The sequence below is a fragment of the Eulemur rufifrons genome, chromosome 7, assembly GCF_041146395.1.
Source record: "Eulemur rufifrons isolate Redbay chromosome 7, OSU_ERuf_1, whole genome shotgun sequence".
Taxonomy (NCBI): domain Eukaryota; kingdom Metazoa; phylum Chordata; class Mammalia; order Primates; family Lemuridae; genus Eulemur; species Eulemur rufifrons.
In genome coordinates, this window is record NC_090989.1 from 12,582,319 (window position 1) to 12,603,587 (window position 21,269).

Here is a 21,269-nt window from a genome sequence, read left to right on the forward strand (position 1 = left end):
TTTTTAAAATTTATGCTACTTCAACTTACCGACATCACAGAAACAAAAATCTCTTTGGAGAAGATCATTCAACCATTTAGCAAGTTTCAGTAAAAGAAAAACACCGGTCAAAACCTTGCTTGGGAGGTGAGTTTCCTTCCGTCTGTGCCTTTCCGCAGGGTCCCGCCGTTGGGTTCAGTCTCTGCCTGAGGCTCCTCGCTGTCTTCCCGGGGGTTCCTGGGCCCCCACTCCCTGTCACCAGCTCCTGCTGGCCGGCAGGGAATCGCTGCTACAAAAGGCAGGGCCGCTTCCCTCTGCGGAGGACACCGTGCCCTGGATGAGTGACTTTGTGACGCTGTTGGTCCCCATGTGACCGTGGCCGATGGCTGAAAAGAGAACAACCCTCTGAGAGGCACACGTGTCGCAGAGAGTGAAGAAAGGTCTGGTAACAGTCTGTAATCTGGGTAGCCAGAGCACGGTTTCCCCAGCAAGCCCGGTGATGGCCATGGTGGGACGTGGGAGGAAGGGGGAATCCGAAGGGCCAGAAGCCAACACTCCTCTGCATTCCCAGCATCTCCGGGGTCCCCAAGCGAGGCTGGACTGTGCAGGCTTTGGGTCTGTGGGTTTCGGCTACAGGCAGGATTGCAGGGCAGGAATAGACGAGGCCATAAAGGGTGCTCCCCTCGAGGTCTTTGACTGTTCACACCCTGACCGATGTGTGCAGCACTGTCCCATCGCTTTTCTTTAGAGATACCCAGAATCCCGCCAGCCCAGGTCAGCACTGGCCCTTGAGCCCATCGGCCACGTCGAAGGACAGGCTCGTGGGGGCTGCCGGCTGCAGCGGGGGCACGCCGGCCTCCAGGGGCCTGTCCACAGACGGCTGCAGGCTCTGGTGCCGCTTCCTCAACATCTGCCCGACGCCCATCATGGGGAACCTGCCTCGGCTTTTCACGCAGTTCGGGCTCCCCAGAGGCTGCGTGAGGCCGCTGCTGGGAACCGGAGGTGGGGAGCACACGCCTTCCTCTTTGGGGGGGCTGTTCTTATCTTCATGAGCAAAGGAGACCAGAGTGGGATGCAAAGGAGTTTGGAGAGGTGACGTGCTTCCGGGTGGCAGCCCCGGGGAGAGTGTCCTCTCACCGGAATTTCTGCGAGCCAGGCTCACGGGCGAGTTCAGAATCCTATAGTGATGGGAGGGGGACAGCAGTTCTATGTGGTCGTCGCGGTCGACAGACTCGAAGGAGCGCACCATGTCCAGCATCAGGGGGTCTTCCTTGGAGGGGACGCCAGTGCTCCCGGGCCCTTGCTGGTGGGGCTCCAGTTTCTTTACTATCCTGGGGGTCCTGGGGGGTGGGACAGGGATGAACTCCATGGAAGAAGAAGCCACGCAATTGGAATCGGAGGTTTTGCGGAAGATATTGCGGCAGCCAAAGGAATCTGCACACCAAGAAAGCACACACAGAATCATGAAGACAGATAGCACGCACGGCCCCCCTCCTGCCTGCTCAGACCCCCAGCTGGACTGAGACAGTTACCCGCCCAGGCTGGGAGGGACCAACCAGCAAACGGCCTTGCCTACTCCGCCAGCAGCGTCCGACTCTCCCCATGGAGGCCTGGAGTCCTTCTAGGAAGGAGGGGACAGGAGGCTGGAGACAGGAGGTCTCCTGGATCCCAGTCTGCCTCACCGCCCCAGCTTAACATCTGTCCCCCTTTTGGCTGCTTAAAATTCTGGACCCTGCCAAAGTGCCTTGGAATAAAAAAGGTGCCTGCGCTTGATACATCATCCATAAAACTCTCGGAAGCACACCCAGCCCCCTCCAGCCTGGTCCTGGAGAGCCCATATGGAAGCATATAACAGAATTTTTATCATCTTAACCATTTTTAAGTGTGCAGTCCAGCCATGTGAAGTATGTTCACATTGTTGTAGAATTAGTCTCCAGAACTCTTTTCCTGTTGCAAATCTAACACCCCCTATTCATTAAATAATAATGCTCCATTCCCCACTCCCCGGACTCCCTACCAAGCACCCCTCAACTGTCTCCGTGAACCTGAGTGCTCTAGGGCCTCGTGTAAGCAGAATCATACGGTATCTGCCTTTTGCGCCTGGCGCAATGCCCTCAGCTTAATGTCCTCCAGGTTCATCCATGCGGGAGCACGTGTCAGGATTTCCTTCCCTTTTAAGGCTCCGCACGATTTCTGATCTCTGCGGAGCCTCCTCTGATTCTGAGCAGGGCAGAACACGCTTCATCCATACAGTTAGGGCAACCGGCCAATCCCCACGGTTCCCATCTCAAGCTGGCACAGACTAGAATCCAGTTTGCAAACTGTGTCAGAAAAGAAAGGGAAAACCCCCTACAGATTTGGAGCTGAGAGGAATAAAGCCAAGTTCATGCGGAATAAGCTGTGTGTTCGCTTCTTTCTTCTCCCATAACATTTTATAGGCCCTGGCGAGGCCCCGAGGCAGGAGCAAGCTGCTGCCCGCTGGGAGCGATGTCGGGAGCAGCGGAGGGCACGGGGAGGCCGCCTCGCCTTACGTAAATAAGGATGGAGACACCAAAATAAAACAGGCCGGCACAGACGCCTGAGATCCACCAGCAGCAAGAAGCAGAACTTCATCAACAGCCGACGTCTCTGGCTCCAGCTGGCACGTGAGCACCAGCTCCCCTCGGAGGTCCGCCATGGGCTCTGCTCCAAGGCTGCTGCGGGCAGTGTGGGGACAGTAGCTTCTGTCGGGGGCAGCGTGGGAGGGAGGAGGATAGGAGATGGGTTTGAGTCCCGCTCAGGGACTAACGGCCCAGCACGCCTGAGCTGATCGCAGACAGCCACGGCCCTCTCCGAACCTCAGCGTCCTCATGTTTATAACAAGGGGACGGGACTCTGTGATCTGGTCCATCCCCCTCAGTAAGAAGAACCTCTCCTCTACCTCACAGCTCTGCCTCAGGACACTCCCGCTTCCGCGTCCCCTCTCGGTGTTTCTATCCTGCGTGTTGAGCCCGTGCCCAGTGAGCTCTGCCACTCGTCCCAGAGGAGAGAGACACCTTTGTCAGTTATCTGTGATGTGCTGGATTCTGAATCAGCCCAAAGAGCCGACATACGCGACTCCTTTCATCCAGCCAGTAGCTCCGACAGGCAGGAGCCACTACGAGTCAGGGACCCAGTGCAGATCGTCAGCGAAGGAAGCTGGGCCTCCACGGGCAGCGGCGCCGGGGTTGGAACTCAGGTCCGAGCACCTTCCCCCACCACAGAGCCCAGACCCAGCACATTCCAGTGCCGCACAGGGCCCGCTGTCTGGGGACAGTGGCCACGATACCACCGTGGGGAAACCTGATCTCCACTCCCGCAACACCTTACACACTCGCCTCTGTTCCCACAATCCCAAGTACCCCAACCTCTGCTCCCACAATACCATAAACCCCAATATCTGCTCTCCCAGAAACATACCCCAACCTCTGCTCCCACAGTAACATGTACCCTGATATCTGCTCCCACAGTACCATATACCCCAATACCTGCTCCCACAGTAACATACCCCAACCTCTGCTCCCATAGTACCATACACCCTGACATCTGCTACCACAGTAACATACCCCAACCTCTGCTCCCACAGTACCATATACCCCGATACCTGCTCCCCCAGTAACATACCCCAATCTCATCTCCCACAATCCCATGTACCCCAATCTCTGCTCCCATAGTACCATATACCCCATACCTGCTCCCACAGTAACATATACCCCAATATCTGCTCCCACAGTGCCACGTTCCCCAACCTCTGCTCCCACAATACCATACACCCCAATATCTGCTCCCATAGTACCATGTACCCCACTATCTGCTCCCACAGTAACATGTACCCTGATATCTGCTCCCACAGTACCATGTACCCCAAACTCTGGTTCCACAGTACCATATACCCTAATATCTGCTCTCCCAGTAACATGTACCCCAGTCTCTGGTCCCATAGTACCATACACCCCAATATCTGCTCCCACAGTAACAGGCACCCCAATCTCTGGTCCCACAATGCCATACCCCAATCTCTGCTCCTGCAGTACTGTGCACTTTAACACTATCATGCACCCCACTCTCTGTTTCCATACTCTCGTGCACCCCATCTCTGTGCTCTCAGCTCCTTCCTGCACAGGTGGCCTACACCACCCAGTTCGGCCCCCGATTGTTCTCGGGCTACCTGAGGTCTGTAACTCCACTTTCCTGGGTCCAAGAATCATGTCTGGCCCAGGGCACCCTCGCCATGCCCTGGGAGGGGTACACAGCCAGCACGCAGCTCGACACAAGTGGCCTGAGAGGGGCCGCAGGGCCGACCCACCTTTGTCAGGGAAGGCGGACTTGGAGGCCTTGCGGTCCTTCAGCAGGGCTTTGGTGTTCTGCAGCTGCGTGATGAGCGAGGACGAGGGCTGCTTGTGTGAGGGCAGGTTCTTGTCCAACTTCTTGGAGAACGGCCGATAAAGAAAGTCTCCTCGTTTTTCGTGTTCTTTGGGCTTTTTATCCTTCAAACCAGAAGCAAACACACATGCTCAGACACACACACAGGAACATCCATCGCCCACGTGGATTAGAGAAATGCCAGCCTTTCAAGTCTCGACGCTCCCAACTGTGTTGAGCGAGGGGAGAGCCAGGGCCCAGTGGAAGTCCCAGCCTCCTTCCCTCCGCCTGGGCGACAAGGGGGCTTCGACAGTTTCTAGCTCCCTCGCTCTGTGCTGTTTCAAGGTGTTCCAGCAAGGGCAAGGCCACCTCTAGGAAGTCAGTTATTCCGCAACAAGCTGAACAAACTAAGGTAAAACAGATCAGGACTTCTGCATCTACCGTCCGCATTTAAAGTGGTGCCCAAAGATTGTGCCACGGTAACAGCTCTGCAGAGGCAACTTGAACCATAACTGCTTCTGCCTTAACACGAGTTACCGTCTGTGCAGCCGAGCCAAGGAGGTGTCCAACGCAACGTGGACAAAACAAATTCTGAGAGCCCTGCATGGCCCTGGCTCCTTCTACCCTCTAGTCATGCGAGCACTTACTTGTGTACTTAAAACTCGCTTGCATGTAGCCTTTTTTGCTGTAAATCTTGCCTTTGTTGAGCTAGATTATAATCCCTCTAATGGGAGTGAATTTGACTATTTTATATATCTTCAAGCCCACAGCCTCTGGCATAAAGCCAGGTGCTTAGAGAGAGCTTAATAGTTATTGAAATGTTAAAAAAAAAAGGCCCGGTGGAAACTGAACTGAATTAAAAAAAATTGAATTCAAGCTTCTGGGAAGGGTGGTGATGTCACTAAGAAGCAGCCGCAGAAGTACTTTTTTTCTGGCCTTAAAGACTGTGCTTGATGTTTCCTGTTAAACAGAGGCAACTGCATCCCTGACCTCACCCCGGATGAGGAAAAAAAAAAGATATATTTTCACATTTTTGCCCTTAACTAAAGCTGTTGCAAATCAAGAGAGCTCATCTATTTTTCATGTGTGTTGTTGAAAAGCTTCTCAGGGAAACATCTCTTTGCACTTTTATAGCCCTTTCTAACAAGGATGTTCAAAACCTCTGCAGATTCGGGTTTGTGGTGTCCAGTTCTTGAGTGGGAAAGAACAGCGGGGAGAAACGGGAAGGGGGTGCTGAGCCTGGCGTGCCGCTGCCAGGGCCTGCAGCTCCCTGGGGACCTGGCCCTCAGCTGACGCGGCTTGTCCCCCGCAGAGCAGGGAGGTGGGAAGATAGGAGAGGTGAACTTCTGCACACTGCTTCCTCAGCACCTTAGCAGCTGCCACCAGCCTTTTTTGAGAACACACAGGGCGCCAGACACTGCACTAAGAGCGTGACCCACCAGAAGGCAAATTCTGTGACCTCCTTTACTCATGAGGAAACAGCCTAAAGTGGTTAAATGATCCACCCGTGACCCCAGTGGAAACTCAGATGTTCCCAGCCCTGAAGTCAGTGTTGTCAACCCTCGACTTGGCAGCGTGCTCTCAAAGCCAGGGGCAGGGGCAGGCGACCTCAGCAGTGGACAGACCAGACACAGCTGCTGGCCTGGAGGCAGGAGCTCACTGCAGACCTACGGCTCCTCCAACGCCATCTGAATGCCACCGCGGAGGCCACATGCCCCAGGCTGTTCTCTGGGATGCTACGAAGGGGACCATGTGCTCCAGGTCACCTTGGCCAAGCCAGCAGCCAACAATGACAATCTTGCACTGCTTCTCTCTCTCTCTTTCCATGACACACTCACAGGCCACCTTCTCGAAGGTGTAGGAGAAGGAGCTTTTACACACACACATACACACACACAAACACACACACAAAAACACATACACACACAAACACCCATCTAGCATCAAAGGGGCCTTTCCTGAAAAGTCTGGCAGAATCTCTTTCTTTTGCTCGGTTCTCTCTCTATTTTTATGCAGAAGTCATCAGTTCTACCTATTAACACCTTGAACAGGAAGAAATAGTCAAACATACCTTCGTCATACATTTTAAAACAACATTTGGAAGAAAGACAAAATTGCAGTTCCTTTCTTTTTAGGATTGCTTTTTAAACCTATCAGCAAACCTTTCTTCAGGCTGCTCTGGGACTCCCATGTTTAGAGAGCTGCTGGTGGCTTTACTGGTTCATTTCAATTCCTTTCCAACGTTTTTGGGTCCTCAAAAGCCTAATGATCAAGATGCAAAACTTCTGGGGGCCAGTGCTGCCACTCAGATAGAGCTCACTTGCACCAAGAAATGTACGATGTGTGAGTGTTTGTTGTGGAAAGAGACCAGGGTTGGCCTGTAGGACCAAATTTCTCCTGTAACTGACAAAGGGCTATTGGCAATGAGTAGAAAGCCCACTATGGGGACAGAAGAAGGGAAAATGTAGCACTAGACAGAAACTCGTGGGAAAGCCTGCTAAGGCCACCTTTGTTAAACTTAGTCCCAATCATCCTGGCATGTCCTCCCCAAACCCCCAGAACATCCTTCTCCAGCCTAAAAGAATCAGGGATCTCAGGGAGAAATCAAGAATTCACCCCGACGGCTCCCTGCAGGGGACAAACTCAGGGTCAGTCCATGTAAAAGAGTCAACAGCCCAGAGGAAACGTGTTTGTTTACAACCAGCCCATCTCACTGCCCCCGCCCCCAGCACCTGTTACCTAATGCAACTGATCACCTGATTATACCTTTTCATTTGCATGGCCTATTTTCTCCGAAAGAAATTTCCTAGGGAGCAGGATGCTAAATTGCCTTACATAACAGAAACAGATCTTCAGAGGGACTAATCACACCCCCCACACATGTTCTCGCTCCTCACTCTGCCATGCTGCGGCCTGCAGGGACTCCTGGCTTCCCTCCGATGCTCCCCGGGCGGTGCTCCCAGCACCCCAGTGGACTTGGAACCCCGTGGTGGGTGATGCAACTCAAGCTCCCAGTTCTGAGCACATCCTCTTTGCACCCTCATGGCACAATCCCAACCCCACAGGGCAGATCAGAGAGGGGACCACATGAGGCCCTGGCTGCAAGCCACACGAACAGCTTCTTGTTTTCCATCAACCATTTCCACCCACTGCAGACGTGCATGGATGTTTACAAAATGGGACTTTGTGAAAATGTGGCCCCATAAAGGATCCTCTACCCAAGACCATTGATGCTGTGCATTGTTCTATGGAGGAGAGGTAAAAGCCTGGAGGTGATCCATGGGGCTTCCGGAGGGTGATCTCTGCAGGCTCCAGCAGCCGGTGCTAGGAGGAAGCCCCAACTTCAGCTTCTGAGGACTGAGCTGCAGAGAGCTGGCCCCCTCGGACTCTCCCCGATGGCTGTGCCACTGGGGCTATAATGGCCACTGAAGAATGGCCACAGTCTTCTGCATTCCAAAAACCTGCACCCTCCCCCTTCCTTCTCAGCTTTGCTCCCATGGGTGCTGCACCCAATGACACCAGCTGTGGTCGTGGCTTGGCAGTCTGGACATCTGAGATCTATTCCTGGCTCTCTCCAGAATTTGCTGGGCGACGCTGGGCAAGTCACTTGCCCATCTGTCACCAAAAGTGTGGGTCTGTCCCAGCTCTGGGAGGATAAAAATGAACCTGGCACCTGCTTCGTTGTCTGAACAGCAAATACATTGATTTAACAGGGACAGACACTGCTCTGCGCCCCCGTCAGCCCAGGCTGGGGGAAGAACCATGCATGGGAAGGGTGTCTCTCCCTTCCTGCAGCAGAGGAGCCCTGGGAGCTGAGTTTTCTTTGAGTAACTCTAGCAAGCCCAACTCATCCTGGGCTTTTCTGAAACTTGCTGTCCCTCTGATGGATAGTGAGCCTCACCCAGCCACTTGGCACGTCAGAACCAGGTGCCACCTGCTACCATCTGGGATGGCCCAAGGACCTGGGTGTTGCTGGCTGGTTGGTTGGTTTTGGTTCCTTATTGCCCATCACATAAGGTCACATAAGGTCACAGAAGGGAAAGCCTGATTTTGCTGCAGAAAAAGCCATGAGTGACTTGATAAAAAAAAGAGCTCAGTTCATAAATTAGGCCCCTAAGCCAGGAAGCTCGTCTAGACCATTGGAAACCCCATGTCTCAAACAGGTAGAAGCAGGATGCACAGCCAGGTGCGTAGTTATAGTATGAAAATAATAAAAAGTCAACTACACTTAGAAAGCACCGATTTGATCTGGGGGATTCTGGCTAACTCACTCACAATAGGATTCTGTACGTTTTAACTCAGGATAATGACGGGGCGTAGAGACCCTGGTGCCGCAGGCAGAGACGGGCCAACCCTCAGGATCACAAGTGCTGGTTAATATCACGTGTCAGCTTGCCCAGGCCATGGTACCCAGCTGTTTGCTCAAACACCAGTCTAGATGTTGCTGAGAAGGTATTTTTAAGATGTGATTAACATTTATATCAGTAGACTTCAAGTAAATTACCCTCCATACTGCGGGTGGGTCTCATCCAATCAAAGTCTTTAAGAAAAAAAGAATGAGGTCTTCTGGCAAAAGAAATTCTGCCTCTGGGTGGCCTTTGGGGTTGAAACTGCAACATTAACTCTTGCCCAAGTCTCCAGCCTGCTGGCCTGCCCTGCAGAGTCTGGATTTGCAGCCTGTAAACTCATGTCAGCCAATTCCTTAAAATAAATCTCAATTTCAATCTCTCTTTTTCTCTCTCTCTCTCTCCATTTATGTGTGTGTGTGTGTGTGTGTGTGTGTGCGTGTGTTTGCACATTGGTCCTGTTTCTCTGGTGAACCCAGACTAATACATCATAAACCCCCACTTCTTACCTGCACAGCATGAAATTCAAGGTCTCTGGTCCAGGTGTCCAGGGAGGCCTGTGAAAAGCAGCATTTTTAACAATTCAAAAAGCTGCACCTGCTCTTTATTCCCCAAACTCTAACCCCTACTGCTTCCTTGCAGCTCTGGCTGAGATCCATTCATGTCAATGTTTATAGACAAAACAACGACAACAGGGAACTCTGAAATCATAGTGGAAGTGGGCAGCAGATGTCCTAATTCACGTGCTGAATAGATTTTCCAGGTAAACTTTTTATTAAAATCTAAGACGCAGAACTGGGACTGCTCTAGTGATAAGTAAGCAGCTTGATGTGTTTTCTCAAAACAGCAACAACACCCACGGAAACGGCACCCCGACCGAGACACAGAGCCCAGCCAGCACCCAGAAGCTTCCCTCCTCCCATGCACCTGTGTCCTCTCCTAGTCACTCTGTCCCCCAAAAGTAACATTCTCATTTCTAACAGCACAAATTGACCCGATTTGCAACTGTATTTTAGCAAGTTGTATAGATTTTGAAATAAGACACAGAGTGAACATTTTAATATTTGTCTATACACTTATAGTTTCTGTTGTGGGGTGAATTGTACTCTCCCAAAATCCATAGGTTGAAGTCCTAACTCCTAGGAGCTCAGAATTGGACCTTATTTAGAGACAGGGTCTTTACAGAGGTAATCAAGTTAAAACGAGGTTATTAGGGTGGGTCCTAATGCAATGTGACTGGTGTCTTTATAAAATGGAGATTTGGACACAGACAGGCACACAAGGAGAATGCCACGTGAAGATGATCATGGTGATGTGCCTTCGAGCCAAGGAACATGAAAGACTGCCACAGCCCCCAGCAGCCAGGGGAGAGGCCTGGAACAGATTCTCCGCACAGCCCTTGGGGGGAGTCAGCCCTGCCAACCCCTTGATCTTGGACTCCCGGCCTCCAGACTGCGGGGAGATCAGCTTCTGCCCGGCTTGTGGTACCTGTTACGGCAGCCCTGGCAGACAAATCCAGTCCCACTGCCTCTCTCCGCATGACTTTCCTCCCAAAACTCCAATATTACTTTGTTACTGCAGAGCGGATCTCCTAGTTATAGTTTACATTTTTTTTTACAAATTAATATTATCTTTTAAAAGACTTTAACACAACTGGCTTTGGATTCCATATGGCTTTCATAAATAAGTCAGTTTAAAAATGATGCCCACCCTGCCTCAACCCCCATGGCCCCAGAGTGTCTCTTTTTTAGGAAGGGGAGTCCCTCGGGCCACACGTGTATCGGTGTTCTCAGAGGAGAAACTCGTCCCACTTTTACAGATATATTCTCAGCCTGTTACAGGAAAGAGAAGTGGAGAAAATGGCAGAGTCCATAAAATCACAGCACTGTAATCCCAATGGGGAAGTTTTTTCAACTTAATTCAGTTCCTTTGTCTCCCAGGACAAAAAGAATCAGGATCAAGAGAAACAAAGAGGCCGCTGCTTGCACTCAGTGCATGGGACACAACTTTATGATGTCCCTGGGGGGCTCACACCCTGAGCCCCACCACAGTTTTCGTACAACCTGAAACTTCTGCCCAGCACTCCCTCTCCCCACCCCCCAACCTCTGCTCCTGGGCCCACCAAGGGCAACTGGAAGGAAATCCAGAAGCTCTGAGCAGCCTTGACCTATGAAGTCTGGGCCCTTCCAGACCTTCTTAACGCTTCTGCGAACGAGCTCCGTTCCACTTTCTAGGTTCTGACAGAGAAAAGTTGGATAATCTGGTTAATAGCTGTGATTTAATTAGCAGAAGTAGCAGCGCAGTTTGGAGAAAACAAATGGATCATAGAAAATTGAAATACTGTTTGCCCATTAGTGTTCCTATTTAAATCCTAACCATTAAATATTTCAACAAATGTTTAAAACGCTCACCATGTGTTTTCAGGCCAAATGAAATAACAGAGAAAAAGAATCTGGACGAAAGAAGGGCCTTCTCTTTCCAACGCAGTTCTGGTGCCTTCAAACACAATCGTAGTGGGGCAAGGGCAAGGTCAATGTGGACAAGAGGGTCAGCAAGGTGGCTTATGGGTCACTTAGACACCCCCATGGGGCTATTGGTGCATCTAAGTCTGCATCATTCTTTGAGGCCCTAAAAAGTCGAATGCAAACCAAGAGACCAAGGAGCCTAACCCTGAAATCTTCACGCCCTGGACTCCAGCTGGGGAGACCTCAGCGAGTGCAGGTGACCACAGAGTCCCCTCCTGCCTTAGGGCACAGCCATCTGGCGGTGATGATGCCACTTGTGTGCTATGCTGCAGATGTCCCCCTGACTTTCATCCAGCTACGGGTCCCACCTGGAATGTTCTACCTTCTCCAGTGGCCTGTCCCAGTCCTCTCCACTTTCTGAGACTCACGTCAAGGCTCACTTGATTCTTGCATTTGTTCATTAAGCAAATATTTACTGAGCACTTACTATATGCCAGGCATTGTGTAGACTCCGGGATACTGAGAGGAGCCAGAGGGACTCAGTCCCTGCTCTTATGACTCTCACAGCCCAGAGGGAGAGAGCTGTTAATCAAGTAACCTGCAAACAAATGCAAAGCTGCACACGGGACAGCCCGCAGGATGGAAACTGTGGTGCGAAAGCCCTTGCTGGAGGGATGGGACCTGATGGCAGAGGTCAGGGAACAGCAGGGATCCATGAGGAGCTGACCTTGTCTTGGGATCTGAAGATGCAAGACAAACTCAGCAAAGAGGGGTGGGGAGAACATTCTAGAAAAAGGAACAGCATGTGCACAGCAAATCCAAAGGCGGGGGATGGGGTGGGGGTGGGGAACTGTGCACAAAGCAAGAAGTAAGAAACAGGGCTGGGCGAAGAGGGGATTGGGGCTGGGAGCCGAGGCAGAGAAGCAGGCAGGACCTGGGTGGCTATCACAGGGTGGGGAGGGAGAGTTTGGTTCCGAGCATGCTCGATGTGAGATGCCTTCACTCCCGCGACAGGAGGTTAACATTTAGTAGGCAACTGGCCAGAGGGGTCTGGAGCTCAGGGGGCATCTGGGTGCTGACACCGCCCTGCTGTCCTGCTTTCAGCCTGAAAGCCTCGCCCGGGCTTGCGGCTCACGCCTGCCCGCCACGGCCCAGCCTGCAAAGGCTCATCTCCATGCTTATCGCCCTGGCCCCATGGCCTGCCTCGGAGGAAGGAGGCCCCCAGCCCAGGCAAGGCAGCCTCTCCTTCCATCACGGCATTGTTGACAGGGAGGTGAAGACAGTTCATTGTCTTCACTTCCCATCTTCCACCGCCCCCCGTCCGTGCAACCTCCCCTCTGTTTTCTCCACCGCCATGAAGCCGTCCTCCCTAGCAAACTCAGGACAACTAACTGCTCAGCCGACACTGCAGGCCATTTCGTACGTGACCTTTCCCATTCCCGTGGTCTCCCCTGCCCCCTCCCTGGTCACCCTTCACCATGGCCTCTGCCACTTTCTCCCCTCGCTCTGCACCCGGGCTCTGTCTGGAATGGACATTCTCCCCGGCCCTGGCACTCAGGGCCGGTCCCTTTCCTGCGTTCCCGTCACATTCACACGTGGCGCCCAGCGGCTGGGCACTCTTGGTCCTCAATGTCCCTGGTGCCCAGTGCTGGGCTCAGTAATCACCGGTGCTTCACTGCAGCCCTGCGCTCAGAGTGACACAAGTGGCAGGTGGGATCGGGCTGAAAACTTTACGCTGGAAAAGGAAAGAGAGACAGGCCAGGCCTGTCCCCCCAGGGCATGGAGGGAGGTTCCCTTTTTGATCTCTTCTCAAACAAAGTGACTCTTGGGTGTCCCAGGAGGGGACAGCAGGGACACCTGGGGGACATGGGAGAGGCTCCCAAAGGGAAGAGCCCGCCTGACAAAAGGTGCGTGAGGGGCCCTAAGGCAGCACCTCACCCCCAGGTGCCTGGCCTTGGATCTGGAATGCACAATCTCCTTACAAACAAGTATTTGGGATGCAAATTTGTGACTTTCTGCCATAGGTACTAGTATTTATTCCAAATCAAAGAACTGTGGTATTTTTCCAGATGACATCGGGTCACCAGCGATGGCTGACTAGGAAAGCTCACCTTATCCGAAACTCCCCACCCCCTCTAACTTTCTTCTCCTGACGCCAAGGGTTAGACTCAGCTATATTTTTTATAATCTCATTTTTTTTAGCGTTTGCATTTTTTCCTTGTATTTTTAGCTGACACGAAATAATTGCACGTATTTATGGGGCACAGAGTGATGTTTTGATACATGTATACAGTGTGCAATGATCAAATCAGGGTAATTGGCATATCTGTCACCTCACACATTTATCATGTCTTTGTGTTGGGAACATTCAAAATCTTTTCTTCTAGCTTTTTGAACAAACACAACAAATTTTTATTAACTATAGTTACCCTACTGTGTCACGGAACACTAGAACTTATTCCTCCTCTCTGGCTGTAAGTTTGTATCCGTCAACCAACTTCTCTCTCCCCCGACTCTTCCCAGCCTCTAGTAACCATAGTTCTATTCTCTAGCTCTATGAGCTCAATTTCTTCTTTTTTTTTTAGCTCTCACATATGGGTGAGAACACTGAGCATCTCATTTTTACCCTTCGGAGATCTAATGGTAGTTTCCAACCTGCACTGCTCACTGGAATCATTCAGAGAGCTTTAAAAAATACTGATACTTAAGTCCCACCTCCTGAGATTCGACACAACTGGTTGGAGGAGAGTCTGGGCGTCCAGATGTTTAAATGTTTCCAGTGACTCATATGTAGCCACAGAAGAGAACCAGGGTTTAGAGACGGTGATGGTGGCTCCACTGTAAACCATTTCTCAAGGGCTCACTTACGAGAGTATTTGTCTTTTGTCATTTCAGTGTCTTACAGTAACTGGTAGGTAGTTCCGGTGGTAATCACTCTCCCTGCAAAATGGAAATCCACATCTCCTAAGAGACCCCACGTTTTGCCTCGGGGGGTCACCCACCTCATAGGGCTCCTTGGTGGCCCTGCATTTTTCTATCTGGTAGAGCTGGGTCTTGTAGCAGACGCTGTCCTGGATGTCAGATTTCTGCCAGAGGAGAAAAGAAAGAGTATGGCTTAACGCTCAGAAATAGAAATGTCCTTTAAGCAGTCATTAATGTTTAAACCAGTCCTTGGCTGAGAGAGTGCTGCAAATGGCTGGCAGGCCAGAAAACTGCAATGCAAAGTCTCACCCCAGAATGGCCAGCAAGCAGGATGCAACGTGGGGAGAGCCCTGGGTCCACAGTCAGGCGACCTACTTCTGTTACTGGCTCTGCTAGCACATGAGATGCTAGCAAAGGGCCAGGTGACCGTGAGCAAGTCACTGCACCTTGCTAGGCTTCAGTTCTTTCATTTTTACAATAAAAACTTCTCCAAGATGTGAAAGCAGAAACCAAATAGGGGAGCTGGGTAGAATAACTTGCTTTATCAAACCTCGAAACAGGCTATAGATCTTGCTTGTTTGCTTTATTTTAAAACAGCACACACACATATCCCACCGAAATGAAAGCCACAACAATTCACAGTGTAGCTCAAAGAAGAAGATAGACAACTGCATTTGAGATGATGTAGGTGCAATGCTGTCTGGAAACAGGTGAAATGAAATGGCTGATTAATTTATCAACCCACAAATAGTTAACGAACGTCCTTACAGGCTTTCCAACTTAAAATACATGCTTCTTGGTTTTAAAAAGAGAAAACCAAGAGATAAGAAAAGAAATGGCAATTAAGGTATAATGTTTTACTTTTTAGTTCACTAGATTGGGCTTCAAAATTACACACAGAGTGTTAGTAATTGGTTGATAAGATTAATAACTGGGACAGTGAATATAGTACAATTAAATTAGGTATGTGTGGAAATTACTGAGCAGACTAGCTACAGTTGTCTACAGGGATTAATTCACTCTAGTTACAAACAGCCACTTGCCTAAGTATGGATTCTCAGGACAGTTGTGAGTTTTATTGTGTTGTTTCACATTTAACCCTTATATCATAAGACATACCTGGTCTGAAAATCCATACTGTAGGCAAGTAGCTGTTTTTTTATCATATATAAGACCCTGATAATATACATAGAAAACTCTAAAGACACCACCAAAAAAAACCTGTTAGAACTAATAAACAAATTCAGTAAAGTTGCAAGATACAAAATCAACATGCAAAAATCAGTAGTGTTTCCACATACTAATGATGAACTATTCAAAAGTGAAATCAAGAAAACAATATCATTTACAGTAGCTACAAAAAAAATGCCTAGAAATAAATTTAACCAAGGAAGTGAAAGACCTGTACATTGTAAACTATAAAACATTGATGAAAGAAAAAAAATAAATGGAAAGATCCCATGTTCATGGAATGGAAGAATTAATATCGTTAAAATGTCCACATTACCCAAAGTAATCTACAGATTCAATGCAATCCCTATAAAAATTCTAAAGACATTTTCCATAGAAAGAGAAAAAACAATCCTAAAATTCATATAGAACCACAAAAGACCCGAAATAGCCAAAGCAATCTTAAGCCAAAAGAACAATGGTGGAGGCATCACACCACCTGACTTCAAAATATAGTCCAAAGCTATAATCACTGAAACAGCATGGTACTGGCATAAAAACATACCCATAGATTAATAGGACAGAATAGAGAGCCCAGAAGTAAATCCATGTATTTGTGGTCAATAGATTTTTGACAAAGGCTCCTAGAGCACACAATGAGGAAAGGACAGTCTATGAATAGCATTGGGAAAACTGGATATTCACATGCTGAAAAATGAAATTAGAATCATATCTCATACTACATACAAAAACCAACTCAAAATGGACTAAAGACTTAAATGTACATCCTGAAACTGTAAAACTACTAGAAGAAAACATGGGGAACAGCTCCATGCCGGTGGTCTGAACAATGATTTATTGATATGATCCCAAAACAAAAACAAAAGTAGACAGATGAATTTCATTAAACTAAAAAGCTTCTGCACAGCAAAGAAAATAATCAACAGAGTGAAGAGACAACCTACAGAATAGCAGAAAATAATAGCAAAAAATATATCTGGTAAGGGGTTAATATCCAGAATATTCAAGCAATTCAAACAACTCAATAGCAAAAATCCATATAACCCAATTAAAAAATGGGCAAAGGACCTGAAGACATTTCTCAAAAGATATACAAATGGCCAACAGGTATATAAAAAGGTGCTCAACATCATTAATCATCAGGGAGATGTAAATTAAAACCACAATGAGACATCACCTTACATTAGTTAGACAGCAGGAATAAGTTCAGGCAATCTATTGTAGAACACGGTGACCATAGTTAATACCAAAGTATTATATTCCTGAAAATCACTAAGAGTAGATTTTAAGTGTCCTCACCACAAAAAAATGATAATAAGTAAGTGTGGTTTTTATATATGTTGTTTAGTCATTCCACAAGGTACATATATTTCAAAACATTGTGTTGGACATGATAACATATATTAATATAATTTTGTTAATTAAAAAATTAATTTTTTTAAAATATCCTTTTTCCAGTTGGAACAATATCAGCTGAGTTTCCAGGGAATGTTCCCAGTAGACAAAGCCACCCTAAGCTTTGCAACACTGACAACCCTGATGCTGGGCAAAGTGGAGAAGCAGGAAGGCAGAAGATGGCAAGACCCCTGGACAGAACGAAAACACGGCCCAGGAGCTCTGACAGAATGCCTCTCTGGCTTGAGATGAGCTATGTGATTGTTTAAGAAGAGAGTGAATGACCTAAGTTTGTCTCTGCACGTGGGGAAGCAGCCACAGGAAACTTTTTAAAAAACTAAGACCCCTCCGTCTTACTCAGTCAGCACCCAAAGAACTAGTTCTGCCAAAAGAAGAATGCTTGAACCTGCTAACTTACTTAGGAAGGTAGCAATGTCATTCTTTAATACATGAAATCATGAACTTTACAATGTAGTTTCATGAAAACATATTTTAGTAACAAATTTTTAAACAGCATTCATCATTTGAAAGTCAGTGTATTAACTTTCTTCTCTTCCTTTTATTTGAGAACCACTTAAATTTTTAACTTTTACTCTTTATAGCATAGTATGGTCTCCAAGTGGTACGACCTTGAGCCCTTAGGGGTGAAAAAGTTGTACGCAGGCACCTACAACACATGCATATTTATTTATAAGTTATAAGCATGTATGTTTGTACTAATATGTCATGTAAATAATAAAATATGTAATAAATAGCAATGAAAAAGGACAAGAAAGAAATTCAGGACAGACTGTCTTCTTATAAAAAAGAAAAGAGAAAATGCTTCAAGTCCAATATGTCCTCTAAGTTCCTTATGATGACAGAACAGAGAACTGCTATGTGATACAAGAGATTTTCTTCGTCTCTCCTTATCACATAATAAAATAATATAAATAATATACTGTGCATTGAAAGTCCTGTCTTCCTAGATTTGACATCTCTCCCACAGGAGCTTTCCCCTGAGCGATGCAGCCACAGTGGCACTATCTCTAAAATCCAGCCTCAAACTACAACTCTGTCCCCATCAGAAGTGCCACCCCATCCCTGCTTACACAGAGCACTTTATTTTTCCCATAAAACATTGTTCACATTTTTAAAAGCCTTTTACTGTTGAGCATCTTTCTTCTCGTGTACATCTTTCCTTTGGTGTTTCACCCAAAAAGAAAAAGAAAGTAGTTCTGTAGATAATTTCCTCCTGAAGCAAAATCTAGCACATATCCTAAGCTGAATCAGCGTGGAAACATCTGGACTTTCATCCAGCTGTTTAACAAACCTCACATAAAGCTCTTCACAGGTTCAGCAGTGTTCTCTACATGTCTCCCAAATCTATGTGCTAACAAGAGACGCACTCTGACCATCTTGTCTTCTGGGCATTACTTTGGTTCTTTTTGCCACAGCAGGGAGAAGATCATTGCCTCAAATGCAGGTGGACTTTTATCTTTTGCTCTAATATGGAAAACTCAAAAAAGGCTTTTTGAGCCTATTGTTTGGTGGACTTTTGTGACACACTGGGCTAGCAGGTGACTTTAAATAGCACTGAAAAAACTCTAGAAGTTTGTCCTCACATTCTGGATTCTAAATGTCTTCCTAAAGGTGACAACCCCACACCAGCACACCTCAGGATGCAATATACACAGGGTGAGGTCGCCCTTCCTGCCAGTGGATACTCAGTCAATTTCAGATGGGCTTCCGCACAATTCTGAGCTTCTCTGGCTGACTTCCTGTGAGATCTCGTCAGTACCCACCACTCTGAGTAGAAGCAGAAGTTGTATGTAGTAGCATCCATATTGTCTTGGATCCAGTTTCTTTTGCAGAATTCTCTTTGAGCCACTGCCCATTCGGAGAGAGATGACTTATTCATAACTAGATACCAAAGCATGTACATTCCCTTACCCAAAAATGATGCAGGGGACCAAGGGGTCAGGGTACCACTGTCCACCCCATGCTGCGAGACCCCAACTGTTACTCATATGTGACACGGGACACTTGGACTTTCTGACACCCAGACCGAGTGAAGGTGTCAGGGTCAAGTTAGTGAAGCTCAAATTCATTTCTATTTTCTGGAGAAGTAAAAGTAAATAGCGGCTTCCTCCCATGCCACACTTCAGAGATGAATGCCAGAGATACCGCTCCCTAACTTTTATTGCCAGAGGAGCCCCCAAAACCTCCAATGTGGGGAACCGAAAGAGCAAAAGGGTAGCAGAACAAAATAGGCAACAGAGAAGCTGAAGGAAAAAGAGGCTTGAATCTCCTCGTAATTCTGCCCAGGGCTTAACTCCGTGGGAGAATATCTGCAAAACATCCCAGACAAAAAGTGCTACCTGAGAAGCAGGTTTGGCTTCTACTTTATTCCACATTCAGGAAACTCAGCCTCACATTAGGTAAAATTAGCGGCTTGGATCCAGTGTCAGCAACTGGGAAACACTTTGGGGAGAAGAGCTCTTTTTTCCACAGACAGCAGAGAAAACCTCCCGTCGGGTCCCACTTACCCCTGACAAATAGCGCTCGAGTTTCTTGTTGAGGAGGAAGTAGATGGCGAGGATGTGGCAGGCGCGGTTGGAGAGCACAGTGTTGATCACGTCGCTGTTCTTGTAGCCCAGCTTCTCCGTCATGTGCAGCACCACGCTCGGGCTCAGGTCTTCCAGGGAAATCCTGCCGGGCGGAGACAGAGACCAGTCACCCCTCCACCCTCACGGAGGGCTCACCCATGGCAGCAGAGTCAGCCCCCACAGGCCCCCTGTGCCCAATCGGGTGCATTCACTCCTCATTCACTCATTCACTTCATTAGGAAAAATGTCATGTACTCAGAGGAGTGGAGGGAATAGCATATTACCTAGGCACACCATCACCTGGATGTGCCAATTGACACTTTGCGTCATCTATTTTTTTTTTTGCTAAGGTATTTTAAATTACAGACATCATGACATTTCACTCCTTAGTACTTCTGTGTGCATCTTCAAAATCAAGAACATCTCCGGCAGAACCACAATGCCATCAACACACCCAATAAAATCCCAATAATCCCTTCATATCATCTAATAATCAGATTATATTCAAAGTCCCCACTTGTCCCCTAAATTTCTTTCCAATTATACATTCTTTCCTTACGATGTATTTGTTGCCATGGATAGAGGCCACACTTAATCTGGGTTTTGGGCTGAGAAAGGAAGGTGCTCGGGCAGCAGCCAGACCATGGTTAGAGGAAGAGGGAGAGCTTCCAAGTTCACACGTGGGGAGCTCAGCTGTAATGTGGGGGTGCTCTCAGAGGAAGGCAGGCTAAAGCTACTTTACAGGGGCACTATGAAGCTAAACTCTTTGGGATAAAATGCCAAAGAAATACCAGGCATGCACTTATTCACTCATTCATTCATTCACCCGCCAAATCCCTGAAACTTACATTCCAGCGGGGAAGAGAGAGTACAAACTCACTTCGTCCCCCCGACAGTCCTATGAGTAGGAGCTGTCATTGTCCCCACTTTACAGATGAAGAAGCTGAAGCTCACAGCAATATAGTAACTTGCCCAGGGTCCCGCAGGCAGGAAGCAGCAGCCCCAGAATCACCCCCAGGCAGCCTGGCCGGAGTCCAGATGCCAGCCCTGCACATTCACTGCCTCTCAAATAAACAGACACGGGCAACGGCTGCAGAGAGCAAGAAGTCAAGCGGGAGTTATCAGGAGTGTGCGTGCTGGTAGTGGGGATGTGCCAAAAGAACATTCTAAATCCTCTAAAGAGAGGTGCAAATAGGACGCTCTGAGCAGGAAGCAACCTCATCTGACTGCAGAGCTTGTAGCTTCTGCCAAAGGTCTGAAAATATTTTTGATAGAACCTCAGAACCATAATGCCAGAGAAACCCCACAGTGTAACCCCATCACTGTGAAGAAGAGGAGACCAGATTGCCTAGTTTGCACCCTGAGTCGGTAGGGGCGCCAAGAGTAGACTAGGCCTGACCACCGTCTTCCAGTTGTCGGTGGAACCTACACCAGCTCTCCCTCCCCTAGAATTGACTAAGTACTGGCCAAAAGAAACCCACAAAACCATGCCAGAAGAATAATGAAACCAGCCTTCCGCACTCCTGTGTGCCACAAGATTACAAATTCTAGATAATGGGTGGGAGGGAGATTGGAATGACTAGTGGTAAAAAATATTAATAGTGTGTTTGTTTAAAAAAATACACTACTTGAGGTTTGTCAGAACACTTAACACAGAGGGTGCAGTTGTTTGAAAATACCTGGTAACTCCAATATGGGTGTGACCCTGCCCCTGGCCAATCAGATCATGCTGGTGGCCCGGGCTCTTGGCAAGGCCACACCCCTGCACCCCGCAGCAGGTGCCAGAGAGGGCATGCGGTGCTGCAGCCCCCCCCACCCCGGGCAGAGATGAGAGGAGGGAGGTACACAGGGACAGACATGCCATCTCTGCCCTTTTTATCTATTGTCTTCAAAAACAGGAGCTCTGGCCAGGAGCAGTGGCTCCTGCCTATAATCTTAGCACTTTGGGAGGCCGAGGTGGGAGGATTGCTTGAGGCCAGGAGTTCAACACTAGCCTGAGCAAG

The 21,269-nt window shown here is 48.4% G+C and overlaps 1 protein-coding gene across 1 annotated transcript in view; it reads right to left on the bottom strand.

Moving 5' to 3' along the window:
* Positions 1–492: 492 nt before the first annotated feature.
* Positions 493–21,269, bottom strand: part of HUNK (hormonally up-regulated Neu-associated kinase) — a 105,315-nt gene continuing 84,538 nt past the window's right edge. The window contains exons 7-11 of the mRNA XM_069472368.1: positions 19,207–19,369; positions 14,173–14,256; positions 9,215–9,262; positions 4,304–4,484; positions 493–1,413 (exon numbers count right to left, since the gene is read on the bottom strand). Coding sequence (XP_069328469.1) covers positions 755–1,413; positions 4,304–4,484; positions 9,215–9,262; positions 14,173–14,256; positions 19,207–19,369 — 1,135 coding nt within the window. The 3' untranslated portion in view covers positions 493–754. The remainder of the gene's footprint in view (positions 1,414–4,303; positions 4,485–9,214; positions 9,263–14,172; positions 14,257–19,206; positions 19,370–21,269) is intronic.